This window comes from Bison bison, unplaced genomic scaffold, assembly GCF_000754665.1.
Source record: "Bison bison bison isolate TAMUID 2011002044 unplaced genomic scaffold, Bison_UMD1.0 scf7180017864181, whole genome shotgun sequence".
NCBI classification, from domain to species: domain Eukaryota; kingdom Metazoa; phylum Chordata; class Mammalia; order Artiodactyla; family Bovidae; genus Bison; species Bison bison.
Genome location: NW_011494753.1, coordinates 1,231,505 through 1,242,189, shown reverse-complemented (window position 1 = coordinate 1,242,189; position 10,685 = coordinate 1,231,505). Strand labels below are relative to the sequence as shown.

The 10,685-nt window shown below is 45.9% G+C and overlaps 1 protein-coding gene across 5 annotated transcripts in view; it reads right to left on the bottom strand.

Annotated features, from left to right (window-relative positions):
* Window positions 1–10,685, bottom strand: part of ARNT2 (aryl-hydrocarbon receptor nuclear translocator 2) — a 204,353-nt gene that overhangs the window by 83,919 nt on the left and 109,749 nt on the right. For all 5 annotated transcript variants that reach the window (XM_010843232.1, XM_010843230.1, XM_010843231.1 and 2 more), the window contains exons 6-8: window positions 6,689–6,791; window positions 3,995–4,060; window positions 3,387–3,472 (exon numbers count right to left, since the gene is read on the bottom strand). In XM_010843232.1, the coding sequence (XP_010841534.1) occupies window positions 3,387–3,472; window positions 3,995–4,060; window positions 6,689–6,791 (255 nt within the window). The remainder of the gene's footprint in view (window positions 1–3,386; window positions 3,473–3,994; window positions 4,061–6,688; window positions 6,792–10,685) is intronic.

The window sequence follows — 10,685 nt, the reverse complement described above, 5'->3', positions numbered from 1 at the left end:
ACTCAAACTCACGTCCATCGAGTCAGTGATGCCATCCAGCCATCTCATCCTCTGTCGTCCCCTTTTCCTCCTGCCCCCAATCCCTCCCAGCATCAGAGTCTTTTCCAATGAGTCAACTCTTTGCATGAGGTGGCCCAAGTACTGGAGTTTCAGCTTTAGCATCATTCCTTCCAAAGAACACCCAAGCAAGATTAATATAAAACCTCACAGTAAAGACCTATTTACCTCAGTTCTTATTACCTGATATATCGCACTTGGATTTCAACAAAGATTTACAAGGTATGCTAAAAGGCAGGAACAAACATAGCTCAAAGAGACAACTAAATATCAGAACCAGACTCAGATATGACATGGATTTTGAAATGACTAGGCTGGGAATTTAAAATAACTATGATTAATATGTTCAAAGAGCTAGTGGAAGAAGTAGATAAAATAAAGAACAGATGGGTAATGTAAACAGAGAGATGGAAACTCTAAGAAAGAATAAAAAGGAAATCCTAGAAAAAAAAAAAAAAAAACCACTGTAACAGAAAACAAGGCCTTTGACGTCTCATCAGTAGACTGGACATAGTCAAGAAAAGAATCAGTGAGCTTGCAGATATATCAACTGACATTTCCAAAACTGAAATGCAAAGACAAAATCAGAACAGAATACCCCCAAACTGTAGTCCAGTTTCAAAAGATGTACATGTAATTGGAATACCAAAAGGAGAAGAGAATGAAACAAAAGAAATATTTGAAGAAATAATGTCCAAGAATTTTCCAAAGTTAATGACAGACCCTAAACCACAGACCCAAGAAGCTCAGAAAAAAATACCAACCAATAGGGCTTCCCTGGTGGCTCAGTGGTAAAAAATCCATCTTCCAAGTAGGAGACGCAGGTTCAATCCCCACATTGGAGCGATCCTGTGGAGAAGGAAATGTCAACCCACTCTAGTAGTCTTGCATAGAGAATCCCATGGACAGGGGAGCCTAGCAGGCTACAGTCCATGGGGTCACAAAGAGTTGGGCACAATGGCACCCCACTCCAGTACTCTTGCCTGGAAAATCCCATGGATGCAGGAGCCTAGTAGGCTGCAGTCCATGGGGTTGCTAAGAGTCAGACACGACTGAGCGACTTCACTTTCACTTTTCACTTTCATGCATTGGAGAAAGAAATGGCAACCCACGCCACTGTTCTTGCCTGGAGAATCCCAGGGACGGGGGAGCCTGGTGGGCTGCCGTCTATGGGGTCGCACAGAGTCGGACACGACTGAAGTGACTTAGCAGTAGCAACAGGGACTAAAAAACAACAACGATAATAACCAAAAAATCCCACAAAAACTAAACAAATTATACTATCATGTTCAAACTTCAAAAATCCAAAAACAAAGAAAAATCTTGAAAGAAGCCAGAAAAAAAGTCCCACACTACATATAGAAAAATGAGGATAAGAATCATGTAGACTTCTCATCAGAAACCATGCAAACAAGAAAGTGAAGTGAATACTTAAAGTGTGGAAAGAAAATAACCACCAACCTAAAATTCTACATCCAGTGAAATTGTCCTCCAAGTGTGAAGGAGAAATAATAACTTTCTATGAAAAACAAAAATGGTGAGAATTTATCACCAGCAGAGTTGTCCTGTAAGGAATGTTAAAAACAAGGTCTTCATGAAGAAGGAAATGATATAGATCAGAAACTCAGATCTCCACAAAGGAAGGAAGAGCATCAGAGAAGGAATATAATTAAGGTAAAATAAAATATTCATATACTATAAAATTTGCCATCTTAAAGAATACAATTCAGTGGTTTTTGGTAGATTTGCACAGTTGCACAGCTATTACTACTATCTAAATTTAGAACATTTTTGTCACCTCAGAAGGAAACACAACCCTGAATATTCATTGGAAGAACTGATGCTGAAGCTGAAGCTCCAATTCTTTGGCCACCTGACGAGAAGAGCCTACTCACTGGAAAAGACCCTGTGCTGGGAAAGAGTGAAGGCAAAAAGAGAAGGGGGCGGCAGAGGATGAGATGACTGGATGGCATCACTGACTCAATGGACATGAATTTGAGCAAACTCCGGGAGATAGTGGAGGACAGAGGGGCCTGGCATACTGCAATTCATGGGGTTACAGAGTAGGACACGACTTAGCAACTGAACAACAACACCACCACCAACCATTAGCCATCACTCCCAATTTTCCTCTCCCCCCAGAACCTGGAAACCACAAATCTACTTTTTGTTTCAATGGATTTGCCTAGTCTGGATGTTTCACATACATGGAACTGTAATGTGGCCTTTTGTGTCTAACTTTCTTTTACTTAGCATGATGTTTTCAAGGTTCACCCATATTATAACATGAATCTGTACTTCATTGCTTTTTTTCCCCCCTCTCCAGCCTTGGCATCTGCCAGTCAATTTTAATTGCAGGATAATTCTTTACAGTGTTATGTAAGTTTCTTCTGTAAACAATGTGAATCAGCTATAAGTATACATATAACCCCTCCCTCATGAGCCTCCCTCCCACTCCCGCCATCACACCCTTCTAGGTCATCACAGAATATTGAATGGAGAGCTCTTTGTGCTATATAGCAGCTTTCCACTAGCAGCTATTTTACACATGGTATTGTATTAATGTATATATCAATGCTACTCTCTCAGTGTGTCCCACCCTTTCCTTCTTCACTGCTTTTTATTGCTGAATTATTATTAGCTTAGCTTAGTGCATTGAAGCTATCATATGGGTATACCACTTTTTATTTATCCATAAATGTACACATGTAATTTGATTCCACATTTTGGCCACCATGAATAATGCTGCTATGAACATTCAGGTACAATTTTCTTTGTGAACATATGCTTTCAGTTCTCTTGAGTATATACCTTGGAGTGAAACTGCTGAGTCATACGGCAACTCCAGGCTCAACATTTTGAGGAGCCTCCAGACTGTTTTCCAAAGCAGCTGCTTCATTTTACACCCCCACCAGCAAAGGATGAGGGTTCCAATTGCTCCAAACCCTTACCAACAGGCATTATTGTCTGTTTTAACCATACTAGTGAGTGTGAGAGGTATTTCATCATTGTGTTTTGATTTGCATTTCTCTAGTGACTTGAAAACAATTATCATTTCAAATGTCTCTCTGACTTTCCAGAGTGCTCTCAGTGACAGATCACAGAAAGGATTTGTGAAGCGCCAATCACCTTTGCAGGACTGCTCTTTTACAAACCTTTGTTTCAAGTAGCAAGACTTTTTTCCATTACAAAGACCATCACATTCTAACTGCAAAGGAAAATAAGAGTATTTTCCAGTCTCTTTCTATAAGAATGCATGTCTAACAGGATACATGGCGACATGAACCAGCATTCAGTACCCTAGGAATGAAGATGCAGGTTCTCCTTACCTGCTGGCGGCCAAGCCTTGATGTAGCCTGTGCAGTGGACCACAGCATACTGGGCTTCTCCTTCCTTCACAGGGCCAAGGCCATTCCTAGAGAAAGAACATCATGAGCTGGCTTTCAGCACCTGGGGGTGAGGCAAGGATGCCCATGACTCCTTTAGTACCTAAGCTTCTGGGTTCACCTGTTGACCTTGTGTTTCTCAATCTTCACTTCCACCATCCCCCTTTCCCTCCTCCCTCATAGTATGCATATCCAAAATAAATCCACCCAAAACCTTTCTCAGCTGAGCCACAGTAACTCTGATGTGTGAGTCTCTTGGTGCTTTCTATGGCTAAGCCTGTCTTTAAGTTCAGCTATTCCTTAGCTTAGTGCATTGAAGCTATCCACTGACATAGCCCCCCAACATCCATCATGCCTACTGGGACTTTCCTGGTGGTCCAGTGACTAGTACTCTGTGCTCCCAATTCAGGGGGCCCAGATTCGATCCTTGGTCAGGAAACTAGATCCCACATGCTGCAACTAAAGATCCCATGTGCCACATCTAAGATCCAGCACAGCTGAATAAATAAATATTTTTAAAAATAAAGATAAAAACTGAAAGGCCTACTGACCTGAACCTCTTCCTCATGGTGGTTAGTCTGTTTAGAGGAAGATGGTCCAAAGGAGCATTTCCACACCTAAGATGTGAGAAACACATTAGAACGAGTGAAGAGCCAGCCAAGCATATAAAGCCCACAGTGCTGCAGGCAAGTATATTTGTTGTTGTTCAATCACTCAGTCATGTCTGACTCTTTGCGACCCCCTTTGGACTGCAGCACACCAGGCCTCCTTGTCCTTCACTATCTCTTGAAGTTTGATCAAACTCATGTCCATTGAGTCAGTGATGTCATCCAACCACCTCATCCTCTGCCGCCCCCTTCTCCTCCTGCCCTCAGTCTTTCCCAGCACCAGGGTCTTTCCCAATGAGTTGTCTCTCTGCATCAGGTGGCCAAAGTACTAAAGCTTCAGCTTTAGCATCAGTCCTTCCAACGAATATTCAGGGTTGATTTCTGTTAGGACTCACTGGTTTGACCTCCTGGCAATCCAAGCAACTCTCAAGGCAAGTATATGGACCTTATCTAATGTGACCACACTTACTCAGGTGAGCCGTATAGCTAATTTCTTTCCAAAGTGCAGAAGCAGGGCTGCATGTCTATGAATTCCTATCATCACCGAAGGCAACGGAGGGGACCCATTCTTCAGTGCACAGGTAGACAGTCTCCGGTCCAGCCCAGAAGCCAGAGACCTATGGACAGACACTCGGAGGATCCTGGCCATGCTCCACCCTGCAGATCATTTCAGTGTAATGTGGGGGCTTTCAGGGAACAAGGGAAGGGTGGTGATGACAGCTACAGCGTCTCTTCAGGCCCGAGCAGAGGCATCAACTCAAAACAGATGTTGCCAGTTGACAAACAGAATCATTTTCTCAAGCTTCAGATTCACAGTGTAGAAAGTCCCTCCTCTCCTGCAGTGTTCTGGCACTAGGAATGAGCAGACCACTGTGAGCCTGCGGATGGCAATGGACAAACTGGAGACAGGAGGAGAATGAGTCTGGAATCAGATCTTTTTATGGGTCCTTCTCTGAGAGGGAGGCGGTGTGAGGTGTCCCTTTGCCCTTTCAAGCAGCATCTTTTCTGCCTCCCTTCTCCATAACTGTCTCTGCATCCCAGGCTCCAAGCATCCACAGCCTGCATTGTGGCCAACCTCTGACCTGTGTTCTCAGTTCGCACTTCCATTTCCCAACTTCACAGTAGATGATGTCCTCAATGCATTGGTGTTCGGTGCAGCAAAAACAAGAGTCTAATTATACTCTGAGGCCTGGGGCAGCTGCCAGAATGGGCATGTTTTCACAGCAGGATCCATCCAAGAGGTAGCCGCCTAGGGATGCTGGCACAGCCCTCTGCCCTCTGGCAGGCTGTGCCCAGTGTCTTCCTGAAATTAAGCTGCTTTATTTGGAGGGGAAGGCCAGGCTCTCAGCAGATGGCAGTACTCTTGCTTCATAGGTAAATCCAGGTAGTGTGGGTGTGGCACTGGGAAAAGCAACCCAGAGGTTACCAGGGCAGGGAGGGGACCACCTGGTTCTGGTCGATAGGTCAGTGATAATGGTATTGGAGGGCTTCCCAGGTGGCACAGTGGTAAAGAATCTGCCTGCCAACACAGGAGACCTGGGTTCGATCCCTGGGTCGGGAAGATCTCATGGAGGAGGAAATGGCAACCCACTCCAGTATTCCTGCCTGGAAAATTCAGGCTCTAGTCCATGGGGTCGTAAAGAGTTGGAGACGACTAAGGAACTAAGCACAGCACAGTAATGGTATTAGACTTCCCTGGTGGTCCAGTGGCTAAGACTCTGTGCTCCCAATGCAGGGGGCCTGGGGTCAATCCCTAGTCAGGGAACTAAATCCCACATGCCTCAATTAATAGTTTGCATGCTGCAACTAAAGATTCCGCATGCTACAATGAAGATCAAATATCCTGCTATAACTAAGACCCAGCACAGACAAATAAATTAATTAAATAAATAGGGGCATTGGAGGCTACTTAGGAATGGAATACTTGATGCTTCCAATAAATTATGCACAAGGCAACTTCTTAGATGGCACAATGAAGAATTCACCTTGCTGTGCTACACTGAATGTCCATCTAGCTAGGATGGGCATTTACTTTACTGGCCAAAGCACTGAGGAAAGCCCTTCCTGTGCTGGACTGCATTAACTGATGCATTTTGTCCCTGGGTGGACACTAATGCATGTGAGTCTGAGCCACTCAGCTTGTCCCTGCCGGCTGAACAGAGGGAAGACGGTCTGTGCAGTTGTTAGGTTGCTCAGTTGTGTCTGATTCTTTGTAACCCCATGGACTGCAGCACGCCAGGCTTCCCTGTCCTTCACCATCTCTCGGAGTTTGCTCAAACTCACGTCCAAGGGGTCACTGATGCCATCCAACTATCTCATCCTTTGTTGCCCCCTTCTCCTCCTGCCCTCAGTCTTTCCCAGGATCAGGGTCTTCTCCAATCTCTCTGATGTCAACCCTCAACTCTGTATCTTCAGCCCCAAGCTCTCCCATGAATTCCAGAATTCTATGTCCAACTGCCGACTCCTCTTCTCCCTTTACAGGTGAGACAGACCAAGAAGGAGGTAACACAGGGCTGTAGTCAGGAGGTGACGTCACCAGGGTGAAGGTGTGATCTGAGAGCCCCTCAGGATGCTCAGCAGCAGGGGGGAAGGGAGTAGCCCCACCAGAGCCCCAGCCAACTGCTTCCCCAAACAGACCTCATCCTGCAGATGAAGGACCTCCGGGAACCCATGCACATTCTCATGGATGACTGCTGCCCTTCTTTCTTGACTGTCCCGGTCTTCAGGTCCAAGATCCGGCCTGAGACAGAGACAGAGAGAGAGAAAAGACATTTGCATGAACTTTTGTCTTTGATTGTGGGGTGCAGGTGAGGGGAGAGTTCTCCAAGTGAAAACACATGGGGCCATGCAAACTGTTTCTTGGAATTCCCAACATTCTTAAAGCAATGAAATCCACACAGTCCTAACGCTTTGTTTCTCAAAGAGTGGTCCACACCGGCCGTCTCTGCTTTGTCCAATTCCATCACAAGTCCCCCCAGGTCGGCTTTGTCTTCCACGGCTTCATGGAAACGGCATTCACCAAGCTCACTAACGACATTCTTATTGCTAAATCCAAAACATGCTTTCCCTTTGACTTATCTGACTGCTTTTGCTGAGGCACAATGATTCTTGAAAATCCTCCCTCCCCTTAGCTTCTGACAAGCACTCTCCACTCGCCTCCCCCAGAGGCTCCTCCCTCTCCCAGAGGCTCCAACCTCAGCCATGGATCTATGGCTTGTTCTATGTATCTATCCCTTATGTCAGGAGTCCCCAACCTCTGGGCCATGGACTGGTCCCTCCAGTCAGATCAGCTGCAGCATCAGATCAGAAATAAAGTGCACAAGAAATGTAATGTATTTAAATCATCCCAAAACCATCCTTCCACCCCCGGTCTGCGGAAAAACTGTCTTCCATGAAATTGGTCCCTGTTGCCAAAAAGTTTGGAGACCACTGTCCTGTGTGATTTTAGCCACTCCAAGGTTTTGAGGATCCCCTCTACCCTATTGAACCTACATCTACACCTGAAGCACCAAGATCTAAACCACCAGTGGATGACTGCACACCTCAAAGGCAGCATCAACCCCACCCAGACACCAGCTAAAGCATCTCCAGCCAACAACAATCGAAGTCAGAATTCTAAATGTCATTTCACCTTCCTCTCCGTCACCTCCTGCACACTCAGCCTCGCCATCTTGCCTGGCTCATCATTTATTCCTCAAGGGAGACTCACTTCCAGCCCTCAGCATCCTTTCTCCTTGATCCACCTTTCACATGGCTGATGGCTGTCTAGACAATACATATCTGACTGTGCACCTCTTGGCTTAAAACTGCATTGCTAGATCTAAGTCCCTGTTGATTATTTATTTTATATGGTGTGTGTGTGTATTAGCCACTCAGTCATGTCCAACTCTTTGAGACCCCATGAACTGTAGCCCACAAGGCTCCTCTGTCCATGGGATTCTCCAGGCAAGAATACTGGGGTGAGCTGTCACTCCCTTCTCCAGAGGATCTTCCCAATCCAGGGATCGAACCCGGGTCTCTTGCATTGCAGGCAATTCTTTACCATCTGAGCCATCAGAGAAGCTCCATGTAGTAGTGTGTATATCCAGACCTCTTCATGTATCCCTACTGTAAAGCACAGGGAGCTCTACTCAATACTCTGTAATAACGTATATGAGAAAAGAATCTGAAAAAGAATAGATATATGTATTTGTTGTTTGGTTGCTCACTCATAACCGACTCTGCAACTCCATGGACTGTAGCCCGCCAGGCTCTTCTGTCCATGGAATTTTCCAGGCAAGAATACTGGAGTGGGTAGCCATTTCCTACTCTACAGGGTCTTCCCGACCCAGGAATAGAACCTGTATTTGCTATGTCTCTTACATTGACAGGTGATTCTTTACTGTTGAACCACCAGAGAAGCCCAGATACATATGGAACTAAATCACGTTGCTGTACATCTGAAACTAATACAGCATTGTAAACAACTGTACTCCAATACAAAAGAAAAAATTTTAAAACTGCATTGCTTACAGGAGCTCACAGGACCTTAGAGAGTCTTTGGTCCCTGTCTGCCACTCAACCTCATTTCCCCTACACTTCCAAGTATCCTGTCCAAGAGAAACATACTAAGAGCCACCTATGTAATTTTAAATGTTCTAGCAGAAGCAGTTTTTAAAAAGTTAAAAGAAACAGGTAAAATTACTTCTAAAAATATACCCCAAATATTATCCTTCAACATGTAATTCATGCAAAAATTATTAATAGGCTATGTCGCTTTTTCTCATACTATATCTTTGAAACTGGTGTGCATTTTACAAGAGCAGCACATTTCAATTCCGACTAGCCCCGTTTTGGGTGCTCAGTAACCAGATGTGGTTAGACTTCCACGCGGTACAGGGAGCAGCTCTGTGGACCATAGCCTCATCAGAGCCCTCAGCAGGCAGGTGTTTCTGCAAGTGCCCTGTGCCCTCTCACATTTGCAGGTGTGGTCCCTCCTGCCAGAAATTCTCTCCCTGTTCCACACAAGCTGTCGTCCTGGTGAACTCATCCTTCAGGACTACCTCATACAGCACAGCTTCTGGGAAATCTTTTCTAGGTTCTTCATGCAGAGCTTCATATCTGTTTCTTCCTTCTTCCCTTCTTTCCTCCCTCCCTTTCTTTCTTACTTCCTCAGGAGTTGGACATGGCTGAAGTGACCCAGTACACACGCACGTACATTTACACTGTTATTACATATAGCCGTTACAAGTAATCAAGAAATGAATTAAAGTGTATAGGAGGCGGACTTCTCTGGCGGTCCAGTGGGTAAGACTCTAAGCTTCCACTGCATGGCACAAAGGTTTGATCTCTGATTGGGGAGCTAAGACCCCATGTGATGTGAGGCACAGCCAAGGATATGTACAAATGCTATACGATTTTATGTAAGAGATAGTACCCCATTTCACAGAAGAGATTTGAGCCTCTGTGGATTTTGCTTTCTGTGTCAGGTCCTGCATGGGCTCTGAGGCAGGACTATATATGCTAGTTGGACTGAGTCGTTTTTATCCATCCACGAAAGGACTGTTTAACACAATTGGCATCAAGTAACATGCTAGTATGGGGGCTTCAAAGACAGTTCAGTGGTAAAGAATCCACCTGCCAATGCAGGAACTGCAGGAGACAAGGGTTCAAGCCCTGGGTTGGGAAGAACCCCTAGAGGAGGAAATGGCTATCCACTCCAGTACTCTTGCCTAGAGAATCCCATGAACAGAGGAGCCTGGTGGGCTACAGTCCATGGGGTCACAAAGAGTCATACACGACCAAGCAACTAACACTTTTTTCTTTCATTGAATCTACCATGATAACCCTTCTGCTCCAAGTTTTTTGGTCCTTTGGCCATGAAACATGTGGAATCCCAGCTCCCCAACCAGGGATTGAACCCATACCACCCCACACCACCCCCTACCTCTGTTGCTGCTGCTGCTGCTGCTAAGTCTCTTCAGTCGTGTCCGACTCTGTGCAACCCCATAGACGGCAGCCCACCAGGCTCCCCGGTCCCTGGGATTCTCCAGGCAAGAGTACTGGAGTGGGTTGCCATTTCCTTCTCCAATGCATGAAAGTGAAAAGTGAAAGTAAAGTCGCTCAGTCGTGTCAGACTCTTCGGGACCCCATGGACTGCAGCCTACCAGGCTCCTCTGGAAGTCAAACTCCCAGCCATTAGACCTCCAGGGAAGTCCCTGAATGGGTTTCTATCACTTGAAATCAAAAGGTCCTTGAAGAAGGCACCCCCCAGCCAAAATGGCCCGCACTGCCCCAAGCAGAGAAGAGGCAGCAGGGGCTTTGAATGGCAGGATCAGCTCTCTTTCCCCATTACCTTCTGCTCAGCAGCTGGGACCCTGCAGCCTTCAAACCCCATGTGGACCAGGGCTCTGTAGGGTGTGGGGCACTCAGCTCTCTAAACACCAGCAATTACACCATGCCCACTACAGAGCCACACATCTTTAAGCAGGACAGGTACCCCAGAATTCAAGCCCATCAGGGGCCCAGCTCTCAGTCTGCTGGTCAGGGGTGGGAGAGACTCTGGCACTTCCCATGCAGTGGAGACCCTTGGTGTCTGTCAGTGATTCAGCGCTGTCTGCATCCCAGCTTTGACACCCGTCTATCAGATGTCTTC